This window comes from Phymastichus coffea, unplaced genomic scaffold (assembly GCF_024137745.1).
Source record: "Phymastichus coffea isolate CEN01 unplaced genomic scaffold, Cenicafe_Pcof_1.1 PCOF00066, whole genome shotgun sequence".
Lineage (NCBI taxonomy): Eukaryota > Metazoa > Arthropoda > Insecta > Hymenoptera > Eulophidae > Phymastichus > Phymastichus coffea.
The window spans coordinates 1,093,572-1,118,397 of NW_026706877.1; the positions used below are offsets into that span (position 1 = coordinate 1,093,572).

Sequence of the window (24,826 nt, forward strand, 5' to 3'; positions counted from 1 at the left end):
ATTGAAAGGCTGAAGGGAATGTACGAAGAAACTAAAGCTAGAATTAGAACTGATAAAGGCTTTACCGAAGACCTTTGGATAGGTCTTGGGTTGAGACAAGGTTGTGTGTTGAGCCCAATATTATTTTGTTTATACATAAGTGAACTTGAAAATGAATTTAGAAAAAGAAACATAGGGGGAATAAAAATAGGTAATATTAGGATTTGGAGTCTGGATTATGCTGATGATTTAGTATTATTAGCCTTGAATAGAGAAGCACTTTTGGATATGATGGACACGCTTAAAAGGGTTTTGAAAATAAGAGACAAATGAAAAAAAAGAAAGCTGGAAATATGAAGGAAGTGACATGGAAGAGGTTAAGAAATTCAAGTACCTAGGTTTTATATTCAACTCAGAAGGAAACTACAGAGATCACATAAAAGAACTAAAAAAGAAGGGTATGGCAGCAGCTAAAGAAGTATGGGGATTAGGAAAATTAAAAATATATAATTATAAAATATATATATATAAATATATATTTATAAATATATATTATAAATTATAAATTAAAAATTAAATTAAAAATTATAAATTATAAATTATAAATTATTAATGTCATTCAAAAATGACATTAATAGGAGAACGTTGTTATTTAATTATTTAGTAAGAAGCGTAATGGAATATGGGGTGGAAATTTGGGGATGGGAAGAGAGAAAAGAATTAGAAGAAACTCTGTTGACATATTGGAGATGGACATTAGGCTTAGATTTTTGCACGGCGAGATATTTGATTTACAAAGAAAGCAATAGTGAAAAAATGAAGGGAAGGTTTGCCATTAGGGCACTGAAATTTGAAACAAGAATAAGAGAAAAAGATGAAAATAGACTAATAAAAATGTGCTGGAACGAAAAAAGAGAAAGCGGACTAGAAGACGAATATATGAAAGAAAAAGAAAATTATTTAAATAGCATAGGATTAAGTACAATAGCAATAGAAAGCATGACAAGTCAAGAAGAAGTACACGAAGAGATTCTAAAGAGAGAGATAAATATACAAGGGCAATTCATAACTAATAAAATATATAGGTCGAGATATAATGAAAGGTATAAAGAGATAATGATTAGTGGTAAACCAGAATACTTGACTAAGGGATACAGAAACTACAAAGACATTGCAAGACTGAGATGTGGAAATTTAGAAAATGCAAATAAGTACTGGGAGACCGAAGAGAAAAAAATATGTGACCTGTGTGGAAAAGAAAAAAGCACATTAAAACACCTAATTGAAAATTGCGAGGTAACGAAAAATTGGGAAATGGATACACGAAAAATTGAATTTAAAGATGTAGAAAAAATCTGGGAAGGAAAAAATAGCGATGTGGTAGTAAAATGGATTAGAAAGTTGGAAAAAGAATGCAGGTATAAACGAGGTATAAATTTAGAAAACGAATAAAAAATCACACAAATGTTAGGATAATGTAATGCCTTTTAGCACCAGAGGCAAAATATGTAGAAATGGCATGTAAAATATTTAAAAATGTATAAATATCTATGTAATATAAGGGAAATATATGTTAAATATGAAGAAATATGTAGAAATATGTAGTAATGTGTAAAAATATGTAAAAATATGTAAAAATATGTAAAATAGATAAAAATATGTAAAAATATGTAAAAATAGGTAAAAATATGTATCATAAAAGATAAAACATAAGAGATGATATAAAATATTTAATAGACAGATTACAATAGCTAATGAGATTTTGTGTACTAGTATTAAGCAAAAATTATCGAAAAATGTAATAAAATAAATTTATAAATGTGAAATGTAGCGATAAAATATTTAATTATTTATATAAATATTTATAGGAATAAGAAAAATGTATAATTTAACTAAGTCTATTTCTGGGCTATGTAAGCTGAAATTAATAAATACTAAAGTGCGCGTTGAATTGTTTATATATTAAAAGTTAATTGAGAAGGAAGATGGCCGTGTGTGCCGTAGCGAGTGCGGAAAACAAAGTAATTAAAGTAGAAGCGAAGGGATAGTGTAAAAAGTAGAAGGAAACAGTCCAGAAAAAGGGAAGGTTCAAGTGAGAGTGTAGGTGGAGTGAGAGGAAAAGTGTGGCGGAAAAGGCAGGCGCTTGAAGTGCAGAGTGCTGTCAGAGGTTAGGACGCGGAGAAGGAATCAACGGGAAGAAGGTGTTGTTCAAAGGCATGGAGGAGAGCAGCGAGAAGGAGACGAGGAGTCATCAGCGTTCAAGACAAGAAATAGGAAAGCAAGGACAAGGTAGACCGTCGAAGTTAAGGTGCGAGAAGGAAAGGAATGCGGCAGGTATGGATAAATTTATAATAAAAGGGGATACAAAAAAGGTAGATGACGAAAGTGAGGAAGGGAACTTAAGAGAGGGGGACGAGGAGAGTGATGCAGCATGCCGGCAAGCGGCAACAGGGGGAAAGGGACACGAGGGGGCCAAGAAACAACGAAGAGAGGAGAGCGAAGGAGAGGAAGCTGAAGGCGATGAGCATTTTGACGAAAAGGCGGGGAGGGAGCAGAGCGAAAGCGGAATAGAAGAGTTTATCGACGGAGGGACAATGGTGTTTAGTAGAGGTGACGAGAAAAGGCCAAAAGACGTAGGACGGACTATCCAAAGGAGGGGAGAGGGGATACATATGAGGAATGAAGAAAAATCATGCGACAGTTGCGCAAAAAAATTTGATAAAATGGAGAAAATGTTATGGAAGACATTGGAGAAAGTAAAGGAGAACAATTCGAAGAGGATCGGGGTAGTTGAGGGGAAGTTGTCTGAAGTGATGCAGGAATTGGAGAGGAGCAATATTGAGAGAAAGAGGCTAAAGGCGAAGCTGGAGGAAGAAGGGAAACAAAGAGAAATTTTGGAAATGAGACTATGCAATAGAATTAATAGGGAAATGGAAACGGAGGGGAACGGACGACGCTCTAATGCAGCAACACAGGGAAGGATCAAGGACATCGGCGAAGAGAGGAATACGGCATAGCAGGTCACTGGGGAGGCTAAAGATTGGTTAGAAATGGGAGAAAGGGCAAATGAAGGCGAGGGGGACAGAAGAGCGATAGATTCAAGAAGAGCTAAGGGGGGATGGAGAGTATGGGAAAGGAGCTTTAACATTAAACCGGACAAGATGGCCAAGGGAGAGTTGGAGTTTGAGTTAAAGGAAAGGGCTGCGAGAAAACAGAATATCAAGGTTAGGGGACTGGCAGCGATAAGGGGAAGAGATGTAATTAAAAGAATGAGGGAGAAAATGGAGGAACTTATGCAGAGGCCGGTAAGGGTCTAGAAAGTAGAATGCACGAGGGAGGGGATGATCATGACAATGTGTAGCATGGGGGATAATTTGGATTTAATGAGGGATAGGGGAAAACTAAGGAAGACGAATTTAATGCTTGAAGATGACTTAACGTCTAGGGAATGTGAGGTGATGGAGTGGCTACTGAATATAGAGAAAGAGGAAAAGTTGAGAGGGAACACAGCAAAGATCGGATTTATGAAAATAAACGTGGAAGGGGATTGGTACGAATGGAGGGAGAGAGAGAGCGAGTTGTGCAGGTCTGAGAGAGGAAAATGACTGAAAACTTACGTTAAAGGATGTCAGAAGGAGAGACAAGGGGGGATTAGTGGGGTATCTTGGAACGCAGCAGGGATGGAGAATGTGTGGAAAGAAGTCGACTTTCTGAAGAAACACGACATTATTATGATACAAGAAACGTGGATCACGCAGGAGAAATTTGAAGGGACGCTAAGGAAGATGGACGCCAAATATGAATGGAGGGCAAAGGCAGCGGTTAAAACGAAAAAGAAGGGGAGAGCAAGTGGAGGGGTGCTTCTAGGAATACGGAAAGGGATGGCTAAAGGGATTACTATAGAAGAATGGTCATGTGGGCTGATAGTCAGGAATCTGAAAGTTGAAGGGGAGAGAAAGTGTAGTTTAATAGTAATTTACAATAACAGAGGGATGAAGTTAGCGATAAAGGATATGAGGGAACTGATTGAAACCGAGAATGAAGATGAAAGAAGAATTTTGATTATAGGGGACTTTAATGCGAGAATAGGGGAGGCTCAAGAGGAGGGGGACTTGAAGGAGGAAAGGAATTCAGAAGATAAAAAACTAAATAAGGAAGGGAAAAAATTGATGACTTTTTGCAAGGAAACAAACTGCAGGGTAAGGAATGGAAGAGCGGAAGGGGAATGGAAGGGTGAGATAACATATGTGGGTGAGGGTAGTGGCTTAGTTCTTGATTTAATAATTGAAAAAGAGGAGGCGGAGAGATCTCTGGTGAAAAAAATGAAGGTGATTGAAAGATTGGAATCGGATCACCTACCACTATACTTTGAATTAGGTTATGAGAGAGATGGGCAGGAAATACCAGAGGAAGAAAGCAGGGTCAACGAAGAGGACAAAATTTTCAGATGGAAGAACGATAGGAAGGAAGAGTATATTGAAGAAATGGAAGAGGGGGCGGATGCTAAGTTGGGGATGAGCACGGCGGCGAAGTGGAAGAAATTAATCGATAAAATGGAGGCAGTAGGTAAAAAACTAGGAATGTGCAAGAATAAGGGGAAGCAACGGAAAAGTGGAAAAGAAACTTGCAATAAAATATATGATGGTGAATATAAGCTGCAAAGAAAGATAGTTTGGAAATGTCTAAAAAGGTACTTAGTGGAGAAAGGGGAGACTGAGAAAGGCAGACTAAAGGAGGAAAGAAATAAATTGAAATGGATAATTAAAGAAAAGAGGAGGGAAGCTGCAGAGGACAAGTGGAGAGAAGTGGAAATTAGTAGGAAGGGGGGGGGGGGGATTTTTGGAAAGCACTGGCGGCATTTAGACCCAGAAGAACGAGAAGGGGTGAGGGTATTAAGAAGAGCGAATGGATTAGACACTTTAAACCTGAGGAGAAATTGGAAGAAGAAGTGATCTACAGAAATGGGGAGGAAGAAATGAAGTGGAAAGGAGCGAGGGACACGTTTGAAGGAGCAAGGAAGGAAGGCGCAAGTGAGAAGGAGGAACCGAAGGACTCATTGAACAAGAACATAACTAAGAAAGAGGTGGTTGACACAATAGGAAAGCTCAAGGACAACAAAGCAGCAGGGGAGGACGGAATCACTGGGGAATTTATCAAAAACCTTCCGGAAAAAGGTATAGACACGCTCACTGACATTCTCAGTGAATTATGGAGGGAAGGGGAAATCATAGAAGGTTGGAAAAAGACAAGAATATTTCCGATTTATAAGGCAGGGGATGAGTCAAGAGCAGAAAACTATAGAGGGGTATCACTATTGGACGTTGGATATAAAATTATGGCTGGAATCATTGATACTCGGTTGAGGGCATGGATAGAGGAAAACAAAGTTCTGAAAGAGACACAGGTGGGATTTAGGAAAGGGAGGAGCACGAGAGACCATATCTTCGTCCTTAACAGTATAATAGGGAATAAATTAAAGAGGGAGGGGGCAGATTATACTTGGCATTCATGGACTTCAAACAAGTCTTTGACATGGTGGACAGGGAAATCATGTTAGAGAAATTAGAAAGGAAGGGGATAAATGGCAGGATGCTGGAAATGATAAAAAGAATTTAGAAAGAAACGAAGTGTGAGATAATCACTGGGGACGGAATTTCAGATAGTTATAGAACAAAAAGAGGGGTAAGACAAGGGTGCCCAGTTAGCCCCACAATTTTTGGTCTGTACTTGGATGACATAGACAAGGAATGGGTTAGGAAGAAGGAGGGTGGCACAGTGATTGGGAATATTAAAATTTATGTACTGAAATTTGCGGACGACATTTTTATGGTCGCGGATACGCCAGAAGGGTTACAGGATATGCTTCAAAGTATGGAGAGGTACAGCGGGAAGAATGGAATGGAAGTTAACACCAAGAAGACCAAGGTTATGGTGTGTAGAAGAGGAGGGATCATTGGGAAGAATTTGTGCTGGAAATATGGGGGGAGGAACTAGAAGTGGTCAAGGAATATAAATATTTGGGTTACTGGTTCATAGAGAGGGGAGGAAACGGAGCTCATACTAAATACATGGCGAAAAAGGCAAGGAAAGCTTTAGATGTAGCATGGGGGATCATGAAAAGGGCAAGACTAAGTTCTATAAAGAAGAGACTCCATTTGATGAAAGTCATGGGAAAATCAGGGGGCTTATACGGAGCGGAAATATGGAATTGGGATCAGCAAGAAGTAATGGAAAGGATTCAAGCGAAAATGGGAAAGATGATCTTAGGGATAAATAGGAACACTCCTAACTACATATGGAGAATGGAGTTGGGACTAGGAAGCCTAAGGTTGGAGACCCTAAAGAGGGTGGGGAGCTACATAGCAAGGATAATGGGAATGGAAGAGAATAGACTACCTAAGATTTGTTTGAGAGAAGAATTAAGGGCCATAAGCAACAGAGAACCTACGAGATGGGGAAGGGCTTGGGAAGAAGCGATGAGATCGGTAGGAGATGGAGTAACGTTGGAGTAGTTATGGGAAGGCATGGGGAGCGAAGAATGGCTGGGTAGATTAGAAATGGCAGTGAAAATATTGGCGGAACAGGAATTGCAAGACAACTGGAACAGGATTGATAAATCAGGGTACTGGAAATACTACAGAACATGGAAGGTAGTGATCGGACTGGAAAATTATTGGCAGGAGAAGGGAACAGCGGGCTACCTGAAGGAGCAATGGGCAAGGATAAGATGTGGAAGCATTAGCTTGGAGGGAGAAAAAGGGTTTAAGGATAGGGGATGTAGGTTATGTAAAGACGAAGAGGAAGACCTGCAACATATTTGGGTATATCAAGAAGCGAGAAGGAAGGTAAAGAAAGATTGGCTGGAAGCAGTGGACAAATGGAGGGGGGACAGTAGTGGGGAGGCTTTAATCGAGAGACTGGAAAAGATTCTGAAGGGACCGATTGACAAAGGGACTTGTGAATACGCGAAGCAATTTGAGGAGCTGGTGCGGAAAAGGAAAGAACGATAACAGGGAGAAAGAAGAAGAGGGAAGTCGCAGGGCAACGGAAGGATGAAGATACAAGGAAGGAGGATTCAATGGAGGATGAAGCATGAAATACATTATATGAAAACTTTTGTAAACTTTTGTAAATTTTTTGTAATTATTATAATTTTGTAATTTATGTAATTTATGTAATTTTTGTAATTTTTAATATTCTTAACAATTTTCATTATTTTGTAATTTTTGTAATTTTTGTAATTTCTGTAATTGCTGTAATTTTGTAATTTTATAATTTTTGTAATTTGTGTAAAATTTCTGTAAGTTTTTGTATGTATGGGGATATTGTATGAGGGGGTAATGTAAAAAACTTAATGTTATACATTTCTGGAAATAAAATATATATATATTAAGAGTTAATTGTTCTAACGTATTAATAAACTTTAAGTGTAAACATATTTTAATCACTGTAAATATTTCCACTTCCCTTAGCCCGAAGAAGTATTACTAGAATATTACTAGAAAAACTTAGTAATATTTGATGTTGACAACGTATACAGTAAAGTCACTCTACATCAAACTTTAGCGAAATACAACCAAATACACTCATTTAATATAACCTTAAAATTAATTTTGAATTACGCGACAACGTAAAATAAAACTGTACAAGGTACACCAAGGAAAATTATCTAAATTAACTGATTAAAATTCTATATAAAAGAATAATAAATTATCAGGATACTCGCACACAAAGAATATAGCTTATTGTAGAATTTTAAAAGGAATATTAAGGATTTCATTAATAGATAGCTCTATAATCAGTGATTTATAGCAGTAGACACATTAAGGTGTATTCAGGCACACGTAAACCTTTCTGATTTCTGAGGTTATTTAATCTCATTTGTTTATATAGTTTTTAGTAAGTATGTTCGCAACTATTTGCTAAAATTTATAAAACAGTGACTTCGTTGACAGTTTGATATTAAAAATATCACTAAAGCTTTCCTTGGAGTCGTGCGCGTCTATCCGCAATCGTGTGTACACATGTGGCCGGGGTCTTAAGTTTCTAATCATTTCCTGACCTCGAACATTTTTTAAAGCATTGTCAACGACATGAAAGATACTGTAATTACTGTAATTGCGCAAAAACATTGCGATCGCCGATCACTGATAATCGAAGGTAAAAATAAAAATGCGAGGTGATAAAACATATACAGGAAAATGGAACAAAAAATGAAACAAAAAAATTAAACTGAAATAGAGAATAATTTTGAGAATCGCGAAAACAAAGTTTTCTCTTCAAAGAAGCAAAAAGTCGAAGATATTAATTATAAAATTTATTCTAAATAAAAAGTAATTATGTTCAAACTATTTTTGCACTGAATATGCAGATTATTTGTATGAGTCACGTTATAACGTTTATGTTTTGATTTATATAATTTATAATTAAATTATTTGTAATTTGATTATATCAGGTATTTGGAGTATTATTCCTCTTATAAAAAAGTAATGGGTGCCATATTGAAGCATTTTATTCATGATCTTATTGACTGAGATATAGTCACGTGATATACTGTTATGGCAGCAAATATGTCGATGTAATTTCGAGTTGTGATTTTAGTAATAAAAATTCATTTTATCATAATTGATACAGATAATTTTGAAGATAAAAAAAGTATGCTGTATTGTTATTATTTTTACACTCGTTTTATAAAACTAGCAGCGAGTAAATCGTTTGGTTAAAACGAGAAGTTATTATGCTTTTGAATTGTTCTGATAATCTTATATTTGAACGTGTAAAATTAAAAAAAATGTTGTAATATCGTAATCTATTATTAAAAGAGTAGAAGAAACGTTCAATAATAATTTGACCTATATGACTGCAAAGAACTATAGAGATTGTTTATGTCCGTTTTTTATATGATAATTCATGAAATTAGAATACGCGAAACTGTTTTACTAATACAAGTTTTCCACAATGATATGTGTATTGTAACCGTTAAATATGTTAATTTATATGACAAGAAATGAAAAAGTAAATGAAAGCGTGCGAATCAATGTCGTATGTGAAATAAGCAATAGAATGTATATATACATACTTATTACCGCTGCGGCGCGCCACTAGACGGCGCATAAATAGATGACAATTTTTGCAATTACTCTTGCAGAACACACACAGACACACATCAGTGCACTATGTACAGACATACATTACGTACTACAGTGTTTTGTGGAAAGGCATATAATTAAAATAGCATTTTATCTTTATTTATTTACAATACAATTTCATAACGAAATTTGATTTGCACTATTATTTACATTCACAAAATTGTGTAGTGTTCTACTAAAACTTTTGTAATAATAACACTTTTAAGTTTAAGATTCATATAGTGGAAATACATGTTTAAATAATGATCAATACACTTTTACGTGTAATTCAAATATTACTCATTGTAATTGCGGCAGTATGTGTGAAATATTTAGTACAATATTTTTATATGCGTTATCGATTTAGAAATATACCTGGTGTAACAGGTATGCCATTTCTGGGAGTTGCTTGGGATCTTTTGAAAGTACCGATTGAAGGTAAATAATTATATAATTAGTTTTAAAGCACTTAAATATATTAATGCAATAAAAGACCATATATCAGAGTCAGCATTTTATAAATAACATTATTTTTTAAGGTTATGTCATTTCAAAAAATTCCTATAGACCAATCATTTCTCCAAATAATCTTTAAAAAATTATATGTTTACGTTTAGTCGTACTGTTTTCTTTTGGCGAATGTAATATTCTAGAATGGTTTTCTCTATCTACTGATTCCACGAAAGTAGATATCTTCTCCAGTAGATATGCAACAACAACAAATATGTTCAAACTGAATTTACTTTCTCATTATCTCATTTCAAATATTCGATTTCAATATATTAAAATTTTAAGCAATCGAACGTTTGAAAAAGACTTTATTTAAACGATTATGATTGTAATGTTCCTGATAACAAAGTATAACTTATATGTTAATCTTTTTTAATTATTAAAATCAGTAATGAAAGTTTTTAAATTATAAAATGTCGTAGTAAGTTATAATTATTAAAAAAATCGTAATATAATCTTAGTATAGTTATCACGCAATTAACTGATTGATTAAAACAATTTTACCGAACATTAACAAACCAGTATTTAACAAATAAAATAATTAACAATCTTACACTTTCAATTATAGATCAACAAGAATGGTTCTCAAATATCACCAACAAGTATAAAAATAGTATTTTTGTATTGTGGATTGGGCCAAGACCATTTATAAATTTACAACAACCTCGACATATGGAGGTGAGGCTGTTTAATCATTTCATGGCGATTGTGTAGTATTTAGGCTCATCACATTTATATTGATCATTTTTAAGGCTATCCTCCCAAGTACAGTAAATATCAAAAAGTCATTTGTTTATGATTTGGTTACTCCATGGTTGGGTAATGGACTTTTGACATCAACCGGTAGGAATTCATTTGTTTATAATTGATTACAAATGTTTGAAGTACTGTTACGATTAAGTTTATTTTTATCATCTTATCGCGAGACTGTAGATAAAAAAATATGAAGTTACATTTTGCAGGTGAAAAATGGTTTCATCAACGTAAACTTCTGACTCCTGCGTTTTATTTCGGTGTTCTTGGAAAGTTTACAGATTTAATGTACGATAAAGTAAAAATTTTGAATGATTGTATTGAAAACCATGTATTTAATAATTCTAATGAGCCAGTAGAAATATTTGATTTTATATCGAAATGCACTCTAGACATCATTTGTGAAACTGCGATGGGTGTCGAAATGGATGCGCAACGAAAAAAGGCTGATGCATATTTCAAAGCTGTTCACGAGTATTTGTTGAATCTTCACTTGTTAATTAAATCGTATATTTTATGTAAATCGCTGAAAATTAAATTTTATAATTGACAGATTTTCTAATTTAGTATCAGATCGTTACATTAAACCATGGTATATGTGGGACTTTTTCTACTCAAAAACGAAAGATGGACGAAAATTAAAAAAAACTATAGAAATAATGCACGAATTTACCACAGGAGTAATGATTTCTAAACCATATATATTTCACATATTGTAGAAAATCGTTATGTTATAATTTTTATTACAGGTAATAACAGAGAAACTAGCAAAAAAGAAAAATGCGTTACCTGTTGACAATACCGATGACAATGAAAATGACGATTTTGGTAGATAGAAAAGAATACAATATATTTTTTTGTTGCGCTTATACATACAGTATAATAAAGTTAAATGTCAGTTTTCGCAGGTAAAAAAAAATGTAAAGCCTTTTTAGATATATTACTTGAAGCTAGCGAAAACGATTCTCAACCATTATCTGTAGATGAAATAAGAGAACAGGTTGATACATTCACGTTTGCGGTAAGTGTACTTATATTAATTATCCATTTTTATTCATACCGCGAATGATACTTTTCTAAAGAGCTGAAAATAAATAAATCTATTGTTTGAATCGATCAGGGACATGATACGACTGCCACTGCAATCTGTTGGACACTTTTTGCTCTTGGAAATGAACCGGAAATTCAGAATAACGTTCGAAAAGAGCTGCGTAACGTCTTTGATGGCGATAATTACAATTCAGTAGGTACAAAACTGATGCAGTTAAAATACCTTGATTGTGTTATCAAAGAGACTTTACGACTTTATCCAAGTGCTCCTTTTATTTTTCGAGATTTATCTGAAGATGTAACATTTGGTAAGATAGATTCTTTTGGTTCATATATATTAAAATAACTAGAAGTAACGAAAATCATAAGCAATTTATTAACATAAATATAATTTTCAAGATGGCTATAAAATTCCAGCAGGGACTTCCTTAACTATCAATATATTCGATCTGCATCGCGATGATGGTGTGTGGGAAAACCCATTAGATTTTAATCCAGACCGATTTTTAACAAGCAACATGATTGGCAGACATCCTTACTCATATTTACCATTTAGTGCTGGCCCACGAAATTGCATAGGTCAGAGATTTGCTTTTTTAGAACTAAAAGTTGTCTTATCTTCATTCCTGTCTAAATGGCAGATAAAAAGTGCTAAGTCTCCAAAAGATATCAAATTACAAACTGACATTATACTCCGATGTTTTGAGCCGATCAAATTATATTTGACACCCGTGATTAACTAAAATTAAGGGTCTCTAAACAAAAAACTTTGAAGAAACACAATGTTTCGAACAGTTATTATTTTACTACTTGAAACTTTTCATCATTTCAGTAACTTTAACTGTACATAATTTATGTGGGTCCATATATTATCTAAATACAACTGTTTTGACATAGTTATTTTATTTACCTTTTCATCGAATGTTCTGTAAAAAACTTAATAGAAAATAGTGCAATGAGAAAGCTTATTTGAAATGCGTTATTATATGAGACTTGTGAATCTGACACCCAAAAAGTTTTTTTAAACATATTTTTGAGTTTTCATGAGCGTTTTCTCCCTTTTTCTGGATTAAGTCTCCGCTTGAAATTTTATTTCCGGAGTTCCCGTTTTTAAGAAAATTGCGAAAAAAATCGGGCGTTCGGACAGCGCGCAATGTGCATTAAACATTTTTCTCCTGTTTAAAAAGAAATAATGTCGATAGCGGATGATATCTCCTTATTCCCGGATTACGAAACAATTTTCCGTTTGTCGATTTTTTATCCAAAATTGAGGAAAATGTAAAGATTAGTAATGTGCAGCAGTTAGTCGATAAAACAGGTCAAATATTTGCTAATCACCAGATATCCCTATATGAGTTCTACAGTGCGTACAGTGCAGTGCTGAGAATCCATATAGAACTCATATAGGGATATCTGGTGATTAACAAATGTTTGACCTGTTTTATCGACTAACTGTCGCATATTACTAATTTTTACATTTTCCTCAATTTTGGATAGAAAATCGACAAAAGGAAAATTGTTTCGTAATCCGGGAATAAGGAGCTATCATCCACTATCGATATTATTTCTTTTTAAACAGAAGAAAAATGTTCAATGCATATTGCGCGCTGTCCGAACGCCCGATTTTTTTCGCAATTTTCTTAAAAACGGAAAATCCGGAAATAAAATTTCAAGCGGAGACTTAATCCAGAAAAAGGGAGAAAACGTTTTAGCTCATGAAAACTCAAAAATATGATTAAAAAATTTTTTTGGGCGTCAGATTCACAAGTCTGTTGGTGCCGCCACCTGCGGGCCTGGGTCAGCAGCGGGAGAGGCGTCTCCGGTTTGAATTAGCCGGATTAGGGGGCGAGGCTTAGGGGGATGATGGCCAGATAATCCAGTTAGTCTGGTCATCCCTAAGCGGCTCATACGATCACACTCCGACCTGGCGGCCTATATAAGGTCGTCCATCGCAATACATAAGAAGAGTATCAATCGAACTGCTGTCCGTCGTCAACCCGAACGCCTTCGTCATCGCCTACAACCGCTACCAGGACGCGACAGGACGCATCATCGCCGCCGAGGAACATCATCGTCCGCTCAGCCAAGCGTCAGTCGCTCTTTCCAAGCAGGCTTGCCCTGTTTGTGACGCTCACGGCCCCCGACGCGGGCGAGCTTCCGCACGTCGCTGTACTGCGCCATTTGAAAGAAGGAATAAAGATTTTTCAGTGTCTAAGCAGAATTTGAGTCTGGCGTGATCTTCCGCGCATTCCCTGCCACTTCCTCTACCCGGGACGAGTGTGGCTGCACTCACCAACAACAGCCAAACATGCTAATTTAAAATATAACAAAATATAGATTAAGTTAAAAATGAAAATAATAATACATGTAATCATAATTATTATTTATATTTTCAAGTTAGTAATATAGTTTCACGCCCCTGTACAATTTTCTTTTTCGTAACTTTTCCCGTTTTTTTTTCGTTTTAACGTGATGAATGAGGAAAATTTATTTTTATTTTTATAAAAATAAGTACACTTGCGAGTTGAGAGTTGCGTAGTTAGTTAATATGTTATTATGATCGAGACAATCGTGCCAGCTGCTTATTATGCGTAGTAACAACTTTTGAGAAACAACCACAATCAAGTTTTTTTTTAATTTTTTTGATTTAAGTATTTCAAACCTCGTACGAGGCTTACATCTGTATTACATGGTTTTGTTATTCGTTTTATGGATACATAAATGTATATACTATATGGTATACATATTTCATTTATCTACATATATATAATTTCTAAATAGCTTTCAAAAGTATAGTTTATACTTTCTCGCATTAAACATATTTGTTACATTTTTTGAGAAATATGAAAATTTATTTACAAGCTTTTATATTCGGTTGCACTATTACGTCTTCTGTGCGTAATGGTAATTGTATTTTTCGTCTTCTGAGAGCTTCTCTTTCGTTATTGTTATATGAGGTGGTTAAAGTTTACGGGGAACTCATTACAATCGCATAAAGAATTTGTTATAATGTTTATCCTGCTTAAGGATTCATGTAAGTTGTAGTGATTCGCTTTACATCTATTTATTATGACAATGAATTCTCTTTGTAGGTTTTGTTTTGCAACCCAAGGTTTGATACTATCTTTGTGGTAGTTTTATAATGATAAATATAATAAAAATATAATGAAAAATAATGAAGTTTTCGTTAGGTCTTATGTTTGCAATTTCGATTGTGTCGCGAAGGGCACTGCATTCAGCTATATAGATCGATACGTGTGGTAAATTTCTTGTGATTTCTATACCGATTTCTGGGCATAAGCATGCAGTACTGTTTTTCGAATTCGATAGTCTTCTGCCGTCCATGTAAATAGCGTGAGCTCTGTCTGATTTCACAAAGTTCTCTATTAATCTATTAGGGTTGCTTGATTTCTTAATTGTGTCACCTAGTTCTACTTTTACATCAATCATGGTTTTTGTTACGTTATAATATCGAAAGTATATATTGCAGTTTTGTGGAATTAATTTTTTGACATTGAATAGTTCGGTAATACAATCGTGCAACATTGTTAGGTTTCTTTCGTTGACAGATTTTTTTTATAGTTATTGTGTATTTTGTATACGGATTCATAGAGACTAGAATTTGAATTTAAGAGAGTTTTTGTTAGAAAACACCTACACAAAAGCTTTGCTCTCTCTTGTATAAATTGTTATTTTGATTCGTGCATCATTCCGTTAGTAGGCGTAAACCGTATGTAGCCTATAGCTGATTTTATGGCAGAGTGTGACGTCGGGGTCACTCTCAGGTACGCTTGGAGCAAGCGTAAACTCAGGGTTGCTCTGATTTGGCTATCGTGTAACACACAAGCCGGGACGAGCAATATTGTTGCGTTGAGAAAACTGTATGCTAACGGGGAATGTAATAACCAAATGTTATTACGAACACACCAGACTCACGCTTAATGTGTTCTTAAGGGACTTTAATGGAAATTCACCAGACTCACGCTTAATGAATTTCCAAAAGAAAGGCGGATTACTTAAAGAAAGAAAAGGATAGCCAGGTTTAAGATTTTACTTACTTTTATTTTATCAATTTAGTTATTATTAATGTTGCGTTCTCTCTCTGCTCTTTGGCCTCTTTCTCTCTCTATATGTTCTGAATATAGTTGGGTGATTTGATGCTTGCTCCGGGACTCGCTCACTAGTAAAAACTTCTTATTACGGACTTCCTGGTGCTCACTCCGCACTTACTCTATCTGAACTTGACTTCCTCTAACTTAACTGACTGAACTGAGCTTAACTTCACTTAACTTCCTCTCCAGCCTTGTACAGAGCTTTTTATAAGCCGTGGGTGGTTGGGTGGAAATCCCTTTCCTCAGGCCCATGAAGCGATAACGGCTAAATTTTGTATTGGTCGGAAATTTTCTAATCATATCCAGAATTTCTTTATTGGTCTGTGGGCGTGAATTTTCAGAGAGAGAAAGGGCGGTCCCTTTTTAACTTGGGCCCTTTTCTCCAGAGATGGCTCTCGGAGTGCCACTTTTAAGAGCAAGAGTAACGCTATAGCTTATAATTACTTATACATAATTGTACTAAACTTAATTAATTATGACGATACATAGTGACTATTATGAACATTCAGAAAAATTCAAACCTTTTACGATTTATTATAAAATACATTATTGTTCTATTTATTGGTTATTCGGTGACAAAAAGGTGCGCATTATAATGGCTTACAAAATTGATGAAAATCTATTTAATATTACGGATATTTTCTTAAAAATCGGTGGGAAAAAAAAAGATAGATTGCATTTTTATGGTCCCCTTCCATTATCGGCGTGATAACACTTCACGATGTATACGCGATGATCGTAGGCCCCTGTCAACACATACGTGTGGGACAAAGCAGGATAGAGCGTTGATTGTAAGCTTGAGTACGCAGGCTCGGGCCACTATCAAAGTTTATATTTCGAATGCGTTTTCATCGTGGGAAATCAGGAAGGTTCCCACTCCGTTCGTCATATTTAATAATTAAATATAAAAAAAACTAAGTTATGGCTAGCCGTCACAAGAGTATAGAATTTTTTCAATTTTGTCTATGTTAGTCTTATATTTAGGAAGAAATTTTACTGTTTCCCTTGACTTTATAGTGTGCCCATCAATCTCGATGTGTGTTTGACTTAGCCTTATGTTTTTATTAAAATTTATTAGAATTTATTAGAATTTATTAAAATTAGAATCTATTAAAATTTATTAGAATTTATTAGAATTTATTAAAATTAGAATCTATTAAAATTTATTATAATCGTTTCGGGCTAGTTCCAATTCTATAGTTCAGCTAAATCATCTTTGAATATTTTAACTGCTCTTTCTAGTCTAGTTTTTAATCGTGTAGCAATACAGTGCGATGTCATCGGCAAATTGTGAGTTTATTATTTTTTTTTTGTAAGTTTTGTATACAAATATTTTATATACAAATATATTATATACGTATATTATATACAAGAACGGACTTAATACCACTCCTATGGTAGGTCCTTGCCTGTTGTCCTATATTTATTACCTAATGCATCGCGATAGATTTCTCAGGAGTGAGATTCTTATGTTTTGTTTACGTTAGCGTTTCTCTTTATGGGGGTGTTTTCGGTAATGGCTTTTGTTATAATTTCTACAAAAGTATCGTATTTTTCTGGCGCAGTACTGAAATCGTATTCGGTACAAAACAATTTTTGGCATTTTTCTTCTATGTGAGTTTGTACACGATCCCAATTATAGTTTTGACTGCATGTATTTTGAATGATTTTCGTACATATATATAAATTTTTCAATGTTTATGGTACAAAGAATCGGGTAGTAATCTGAATCGAATGTCTTATTTTTAGCTTCTACGTTTATATTTGCTGCTATATTTTGAGTTGAGAATACAGATCTATATTTAAGTGAAAATTTTTATAAAAGTCGGATCGCGTAATTGTATTGTTATTATATAAGTGTACGCTTAGTTTATCTATGCTCTCAGAAAGCCTCTCCCCGTTCCTATCTGTTAAGAGTAATTCTATACAGTGTTGTACGCGTTAGTCTCCCACTATCCCTACTAAAAATTTTTACATCAGTTCTAATGTAAGAAACATCGCTAGATCCCGTAGAATGTTTTCGCCTCCTATTATTATTATTATATGCTTATGCTTGAACCTATTCTCATGCAAAATCCAACATAAGAAATATATAAAAATGATTCGTATTCTATTCTCACGAAAGATCTGATGCATAAAACTGTTCACATATGATCTGACGTATGGTCAGAGCATATGTAAGAAATCAAACTTTTATAAAAATTTATAATAAACAATGCTGATTGCTTTGATAAGATAAACACTGTTATTTGTTATAAATTTTTATAAAAGTTTGGTTACTTACATATGATCTGATATGACCATATTCATTTTTTATATAATTATGGTAGGTATACATGGCTGGGCATTTGAAATTATTATTCTTTTTGCTTTTGAAACGAGAGAATGATAAGTAATTTATAGTTTCCTATGGAAAGTACTTTTCCATTTTTTTCGTCCGTGAGTTTGTCGATTGCTTCTTGAGTGCTCAGATAAAAACAGATTCTTCCTTGACTGATGCGCGATATATACTGTATTTATTTTGGTGGTACAATTTTTTGCTAATGCTACTTCTTATTCTTCTAATGTATGTACAGTTGTCTATGGAGAGGCCTGCAATGGCTCGGTCGGTAGGGCGATGGACTCGCACCGGTAGGCCCGGGTTCGATTCCCGCCAATGCTGATTGATACAAGCACCACATGAAAAAAGTTTCATGTGCTTTGTTCTCAAACACATTACAAGCCTTCGTCGCTGATTAGCACTGATGGAGCACAAATAGAGCGACGTTAAATAAAAAAAAAAAAAAGTTGTCTATGGAGTCCACGACTATAGCTTGCTGTCTTGTTGGTATTTTTTCTTGTTGTACTACATTGGAGAAGGACTGCGAAGATAGCCCCCGGGTTTTCATGGGAAATTGTTAGCTAAAAAGGGAAAACGGCATTAATTACTCTAATTGTCGCTGATGTACGTGGTAATTTCCCATTTACGATTAATTAACGGGAAATAGGGGAAAATCGCATTTTTCTGTTTACCTACTCGCTAGCTGATTTCTCCAGAAATTATTATTCGATTTTTACGGTTGAGGTCTTAAGATTATAATTTCCCACGCCATCCCCCGTATTCACATTAATGCTAAATATTATTAATTTTAAATAAAATTTCATAATAACATTGATGCCCCGAGTGGCGGGAAAACTGTTTCATTCCGTATTTCTAAGTTTCATGGACCAAGAAGCAGAGTGTATTATACACGGCGTAGTCGGGGAGTTGGCTATAGGTATTAGGTACTTTTATTTATTTCAAATCAAATATTTTATCATCGTTCTGAAGGTAATTTTATTTTATATTAAATAAATTTTATATACGTGTTGAAACTCGTACATACAAAGAGTACACCTATAAGTTGGGCGAATTGAACTTCAATTTGGAATCCGTGAATTTGGTACCATTGCCAATCCTATCGTGTCATTAAATCTACGATGACATTTATCATCGATGTCTTGTGTTCGATTTGGTCAGTAATTCTTTCTTTTCTCTTTTTGCGCAATTGTAACACTATATTTGATCTCATTGATAATTAGGCTAAATTCTATATAGGTACCCTTCGATGCCATAGGACTTTTAGATATTGCGCTCAGCAGCTCGAGTGTCTCGATAACGTCATCTCGCACTTACCCAACTTGGAAGCTGGCCTCGAGAAACAGAGAATTTGAGAAATATAAAATAATGTACACTCGCAAATAATAAACTTGTTTTTTCATATCCATTTATTTATTACGCAGTTAATTACATAGAATGTTGTATTTTTTAACAACAATACAATTCAAACCGACTAAAGTCTATACGACGTGTATAATACCAACTCATTGGTATAATACTCTCTGCTTCAGTTTTCCCGCCACTCGGGGCATCAATGTTATTATGAATTTTTATTTAAAATTAACAATATTTAGCATTAATGTGAATACGGGGGATGGCGTGGGAAATTATAATCTTAATTTTAAGACCTTAACCATAAAAATCGAATAATAATTTCTGGAGAAATCAGATAGTGAGTAGGTAAACGGAAAAATGCGATTTTGCCCTATTTCCCGTTGATTTTGGCTAACAATTTCCCATGAAAACCCGGGGGCTATCTTCGCAGTCCTCATTGGAGAAGGAATATTAAGGATTTATGTTATTTCAATTTTTATTCACCGACTCTCCTGTAATCAAGTTATTAGCTATTTTATTATAGATTACGAACTCATTATTAATAAGACCACTATCTAAAATCAGAATTTTTATTTATTTTAAGTTTTTATCAGTGATGGTGATAGGGTATTAACATTTTTTTAAATATAATTTTGACTATGTAATGCGAACTTAACATTTCAATTAAATTTGTTCATTTGTAATAAATAGAATTTAAAATTGCGTAGAATTCAAAGTAAGCTAAGTGTAGTTCAAAAATAACCTGTTAATATTTCACTTCCTTGTTCCACGTAGTAGCTCAATTGCTTGCTTTTTAGCCTTTTCCGTTCGACAAGTCTTTGGCGACGTATTGTTGACAGTTTTGCTACTATTAAAAGTAATTTTCAACAAAAACTTGTTATATATCTCACATAATTTCTTTCGTTTAAGGGCCAAACATCTATTATGCATTTCATAGAAATAAAAAAAATTTTAAAGAACGATTTTTGCTTACGAGCAACCTATTCACGTGGCTTTGTCATATTTTGTGTTATTTAGATTTAATTTGTTAATAATATTTTTGCATTTTTCAGATGCCGTCTGTCACCTTGAAAGATGTTGATCAGCACAAATTCGTCAAAGCATTTTCTGCTTTCTTGAAAAAGTAAGTTTTTAATTTTCTTTCGTGCCTAACCTCATTCGTATGTAACTAACTACTATTACACATTCGAGTAATTGTAACAAATTAAGTTGTGAAACTCTCGCCAGATTTTAAAAATTTCTAGTAATACATTAACTTTTTCTGTTTTATATTACATTATTTTTGTTTTAGTTTATGAAAGCACTAAAGAAATGATAACTAGTCAAGCAGCTATAATTACAAAATCAAGAGATAGTCGAATTAAAAATGAATTTATTTCCAGGACTGGCAAGATGAAGGTTCCAGAGTGGGTTGACATAGTTAAGTCTGCTAAGTTCAAGGAACTGGCTCCCTATGATCCTGACTGGTACTACGTTAGATGTGCAGCCCTTGTTCGACATATTTACATTCGTAGTCCTATTGGTGTTGGAGCTGTCACAAAAATTTTTGGAGGTCGCAAACGCAATGGCACTCACCCCAGCCACTTTTGTAGATCAGCAGGAGGAGTTGCCCGTAAAACACTCCAGAGTCTCGAGCAACTCAAATTGATTGAGAAGACCCCCACTGGTGGCCGTAAGTTGACCAGCCAAGGGAGAAGAGATCTTGACCGAATCGCTGCTCAGGTTAAAGCTAAGAGCAAAAAACAACTGAAATTACAAGAGACTTTAGTTCTGTAAAATATATCTTATATAATAAAAATATAAAAATTGATTCCTTGGTTGTATTTTTTAATAGTAAGTAATTTTGTATAATTTCTCAATTTTATTAAAATGCATTAGCAACTATAATTTTTAACAAGTACAATCAATATATACTTTAGTTATATCTTAAAAGAATTTGACAAAATAAATAGTCGTAAAAATATGTTCATTTGATTAAAAATAATATTTGAAATTCTTTAAACTTTACAATTTTTGACTGAATATGTAAAAAAAATTAATCAGGTAATTGCTATAATCAATGAAATTTAAAATTAATTTTTTTTTAGTTGATACACTTTTTTTAATTTTAGCAAATTTGGAGTGAATTTTTGCAAAAGCTAAATTTGATTATTTGTTAATCTTGGAAACTTATTTAACTATAGTTGGTTTCGCGTAAAAAAATAAAAACATTTTATAACTTTTTGAAAAATATTTTTTTGGTAAATGCTGCTGCTGAGTATAAATTGTCGTTACATCTTTTTGAACCGTCGTAAGATATTTTCTTGAAGTAGCCGTTGACTATGAGTATGAGCAAAATAAAAAGGAGTAGAGTATAGATAGACCTGATAGGTAGTATTGGGCGTTTTGTTAGCCAATTGAGTCAACGTATAACTTCTCGAATTTGTACGCCTATAGCTGTATTTTTTGTATCTGAGTCAGTCTTATAATTTGGAATTTGGAAGAAATTATGTTTTATTTCTGAAAGGACAAGTTGAGTGAATAGAAAAATGAGTTTTTCCAGTGACGAAGTCAACTTTCTCGTTTATAGATACCTTCAAGAGTCGGGTAAATTGCGTAGCCTTTTCAGATAACCTCAAACTTCATCATTGTTTTGACTTAAAAATGTTTGATTGTAATAAACAATCGATTTCTATTGTGAAAATTATATAATAATATTTTTTTGTTTCTTGTGAATCATACAGTGTTCGAAATTTATCTTTATCTTTTATCAATTTTATTTAATGTAGAATTTGTTTTTTACTGCATTGTTATCAATACAAGTATCATGCTGTCAATTTTTTTTGCTTGAATTAATTCTTTATTCATATAAAATATGACTTATAAATAATAATGAAGAATCACTTGTAAACAAAAATATAGATATATTGATTAAAAGAACTTTTCTTTTATAATTCAGGATTCCAACACTCCGCATACACATTTGGTATAGAGTCACATATATCCCAAAGTAACATTAATGGTGCCTTAGTGCCTCCTGCAGCACTTTTATGTGTACTCCAAAAAGGATTGTTATATACAGAAGCTGAAATATCAATTGGAGAGGATGGTACTGAACAGCGTATAGTGGAATCATTATCGCTAATTGATGCTGTTATGCCTGATATTGTTGCATCTCGACAAAATCAGCAAAATCAACAAAACCAACAAAAACAACAACTCAAAACTGAAATCCAAGATACAAATGGAGAAGAAGGTATTTTTTTAATTTAATAGCACACTATTACATATGTTATGAATTTTCTTTTCAAATCCTGGACACCCTGGTCATTAAAATTTTTATTTTTATTGACCTCCTTTATAACCAGGTATAATAAACGTTTTAACTATTTAGACATGGAATATTTCAAAATTTTTTTTTTCTTTTAAACTTTTCATTATCATCTTTAACGTTAACTTTCAAGTTCATTAAAAAAAATTTTGAAAATTCACTTTTGTCATGTCATGTAGTTGGAAACCAACACTCATATATAAATAAAAATAATTCGATTGTCAAGAGATAACAATTTTTCCAAGAAGTGGAATTTCTATTTTCTATTTCTAATTGATACATGTGCCAATAAAAATTGCTATTTTACAGCTGTACCCCTTAATGATGGAGTTGGCAATAATGAAAAAGGGACTGATAGAACAGAAATGGAAGTTGATGATCAACAGCAAGGCCAAGGCACTGGACCCAATGCCAATTCTGTCAAGATTCCAGCTAACAAAGCTACCAAACTCTGTGGACACGAGTCAGAAGTATTTATTTGCGCTTGGAATCCCACCACAGACCTATTGGCTTCTGGTTCTGGTGATAGCACAGCTCGAATATGGGATATGTCTGACAATTCTCAGTCCCCCAATCAACTAGTTCTAAGACATTGTATACAGAGAGGTGGCACTGAAGTCCCTAGTAATAAGGATGTTACCTCTTTGGATTGGAATGTAAGCTTAGTAAAAAGAATCATTTATGTAACTATTGATGAAGACTCATCAACTAATACAATTTATTTTAGTGTGATGGCACTCTCTTAGCCACTGGTAGTTATGATGGATATGCTCGTATCTGGACAACTGATGGTAGATTAGCATCGACATTAGGCCAGCACAAAGGTCCTATTTTCGCATTGAAATGGAACAAGAAAGGCAATTACATTCTCAGTGCCGGAGTTGACAAAACTACAATTATTTGGGATGCTGCAAGTGGTCAATGTACTCAACAATTCAGTTTTCATTCAGCACCTGCCCTAGATGTCGACTGGCAAACAAATACGTCTTTCGCTAGCTGCTCGACTGATCAATGTATTCATGTTTGTAAACTTCATGTCGATAGACCAATTAAGAGCTTTTATGGACATACGGTAATTATCGCTTTATAACTATTAGTAGTATTGCTACATTAGAAGCGTGCATGTTTTAGTCAGGCATCGTGAACAAAAATTTTAAGGCGAATTATATTTGAAAAATTGAATTTTAGAATGAAGTAAACGCTATTAAGTGGGATCCTCAAGGTAACCTGTTAGCCAGTTGTTCGGATGATATGACGCTAAAAATCTGGTCGATGAAACAAGATGCGTGTCTACACGATCTGCAGGCGCACAGTAAAGAAATTTATACGATTAAATGGTCACCTACTGGACCTGGCACACAAAACCCGAACATGAACTTAACCCTAGTTAGTGCATCATTCGATTCGACAGTGAGGCTTTGGGACATCGATCGCGGTACTTGCATTTATACTTTAACAAAACATACCGAGCCAGTATATAGCGTAGCATTTAGTCCTGATGGCAAATTCTTGGCTAGTGGCAGTTTCGATAAATACGTTCACATATGGTCTACACAGGTATGCGATTGGAATTATATGATCAGACGGTGATATTTTTGAGTATAAAAAGTTTGTCTTTGTATACTCAAAGATTTTATTTGATTTCCACAGAATGGTCAACTAGTGCATAGCTACAAAGGAACAGGAGGAATTTTCGAGGTGTGCTGGAACAGTAGGGGAGATAAAGTTGGAGCTTCAGCTTCTGATGGCAGTGTATTTGTCCTCGATCTTCGTAAACTATGATTAACGTCAAAAAATTAGATTTTATAACTACATGCGTATACATAAAAAATTATATAATTTACCTTTCTTGATCTAAGCCTCTATATAGTCATAACCACAAAAATGAAATTATATCACCTGTATACTTTATAATTAATTTAACCCTCTTTTGTTTATTGTCATTTTTGACCAACCTTTCACAATTTCTCGCTCAGAGGCAGTTATCGAATAAAATTTTTGCATTAAGTATATATTCAATTTCATCATTTAAATTGTACATTTAACCAACTTAAGTATGTAATTACATTTTGTATTTGTTAGATTGTAGAAAATATGAATTATCGTGTAAAATCAATAGCTCTACAAAATGAGTTGATATAATTTTTATTATGGAGTCCTATATTACGTCTGGACAAAAAAGTAAGCTTTTTAATAAATAAAATTCAAGAAACGATTCAATCTCAAAAGTTTTTCATTTATGTCCAACTAATGTTAATGCGCAATTGTGTACAGTATGGGTTTCGAATTT

At 34.0% G+C, this 24,826-nt stretch overlaps 4 protein-coding genes across 6 annotated transcripts; all 4 read left to right on the forward strand.

The window, feature by feature from the left end:
• The first annotated feature begins 2,195 nt into the window (after nucleotides 1-2,195).
• LOC131667475 (zinc finger protein on ecdysone puffs-like) lies at nucleotides 2,196-2,996 on the forward strand. Its single transcript, XM_058940906.1, has one exon. It carries the CDS (start codon nucleotides 2,196-2,198, stop codon nucleotides 2,994-2,996), a length of 801 nt encoding a protein of 266 aa, XP_058796889.1.
• Nucleotides 2,997-9,165: 6,169 nt separating this feature from the next.
• Nucleotides 9,166-12,292, forward strand: LOC131667500 (cytochrome P450 4C1-like). 3 transcript variants are annotated; one of them, XM_058940948.1, is made up of 9 exons: nucleotides 9,166-9,545; nucleotides 10,186-10,295; nucleotides 10,370-10,460; nucleotides 10,580-10,844; nucleotides 10,924-11,050; nucleotides 11,120-11,198; nucleotides 11,270-11,391; nucleotides 11,491-11,728; nucleotides 11,820-12,292. In XM_058940948.1, exons 1-9 carry the CDS (start codon nucleotides 9,371-9,373, stop codon nucleotides 12,161-12,163), a joined length of 1,551 nt encoding a protein of 516 aa, XP_058796931.1. In that variant the 5' UTR covers nucleotides 9,166-9,370; the 3' UTR covers nucleotides 12,164-12,292. The 3 variants fall into 3 exon arrangements, with proteins under 3 accessions (XP_058796931.1, XP_058796932.1, XP_058796930.1); XM_058940949.1 differs by having other exon boundaries at nucleotides 11,838-12,292; XM_058940947.1 differs by lacking the exon at nucleotides 9,166-9,545 and adding an exon at nucleotides 9,955-10,038.
• Nucleotides 12,293-20,001: 7,709 nt separating this feature from the next.
• Nucleotides 20,002-21,036, forward strand: LOC131667457 (small ribosomal subunit protein eS19-like). Its single transcript, XM_058940881.1, has 3 exons — nucleotides 20,002-20,082; nucleotides 20,279-20,349; nucleotides 20,609-21,036. Exons 2-3 carry the CDS (start codon nucleotides 20,279-20,281, stop codon nucleotides 21,000-21,002), a joined length of 465 nt encoding a protein of 154 aa, XP_058796864.1. The 5' UTR covers nucleotides 20,002-20,082; the 3' UTR covers nucleotides 21,003-21,036.
• A 568-nt stretch (nucleotides 21,037-21,604) lies between these two features.
• On the forward strand, nucleotides 21,605-24,332 carry LOC131667471 (F-box-like/WD repeat-containing protein TBL1XR1). Its single transcript, XM_058940902.1, has 6 exons — nucleotides 21,605-21,812; nucleotides 22,165-22,461; nucleotides 22,846-23,192; nucleotides 23,264-23,608; nucleotides 23,725-24,093; nucleotides 24,187-24,332. The coding sequence occupies exons 1-6, from the start codon at nucleotides 21,755-21,757 to the stop codon at nucleotides 24,316-24,318; spliced, it is 1,548 nt and encodes a 515-aa protein (XP_058796885.1). The 5' UTR covers nucleotides 21,605-21,754; the 3' UTR covers nucleotides 24,319-24,332.
• Nucleotides 24,333-24,826: the final 494 nt, after the last annotated feature.

Bases quoted from the DNA above. Each gene is read 5' to 3' on its own strand.
- LOC131667475 (XM_058940906.1), top strand. From the start codon at position 2,196: ATGGAGGAGAGCAGCGAGAAGGAGACGAGGAGTCATCAGCGTTCAAGA.
- LOC131667500 (XM_058940948.1), top strand. From the start codon at position 9,371: ATGATCAATACACTTTTACGTGTAATTCAAATATTACTCATTGTAATT. The intron at 10,461-10,579 runs GTAGGAATTCAT...TACATTTTGCAG, and splicing joins TGGACTTTTGACATCAACCG to GTGAAAAATGGTTTCATCAA. The intron at 11,199-11,269 runs GTAGATAGAAAA...GTTAAATGTCAG, and splicing joins CAATGAAAATGACGATTTTG to TTTTCGCAGGTAAAAAAAAA.
- LOC131667457 (XM_058940881.1), top strand. From the start codon at position 20,279: ATGCCGTCTGTCACCTTGAAAGATGTTGATCAGCACAAATTCGTCAAA. The intron at 20,350-20,608 runs GTAAGTTTTTAA...ATTTATTTCCAG, and splicing joins TTTTCTGCTTTCTTGAAAAA to GACTGGCAAGATGAAGGTTC.
- LOC131667471 (XM_058940902.1), top strand. From the start codon at position 21,755: ATGAGTTTTTCCAGTGACGAAGTCAACTTTCTCGTTTATAGATACCTT. The intron at 23,609-23,724 runs GTAATTATCGCT...ATTGAATTTTAG, and splicing joins AGAGCTTTTATGGACATACG to AATGAAGTAAACGCTATTAA. The intron at 24,094-24,186 runs GTATGCGATTGG...TGATTTCCACAG, and splicing joins TTCACATATGGTCTACACAG to AATGGTCAACTAGTGCATAG.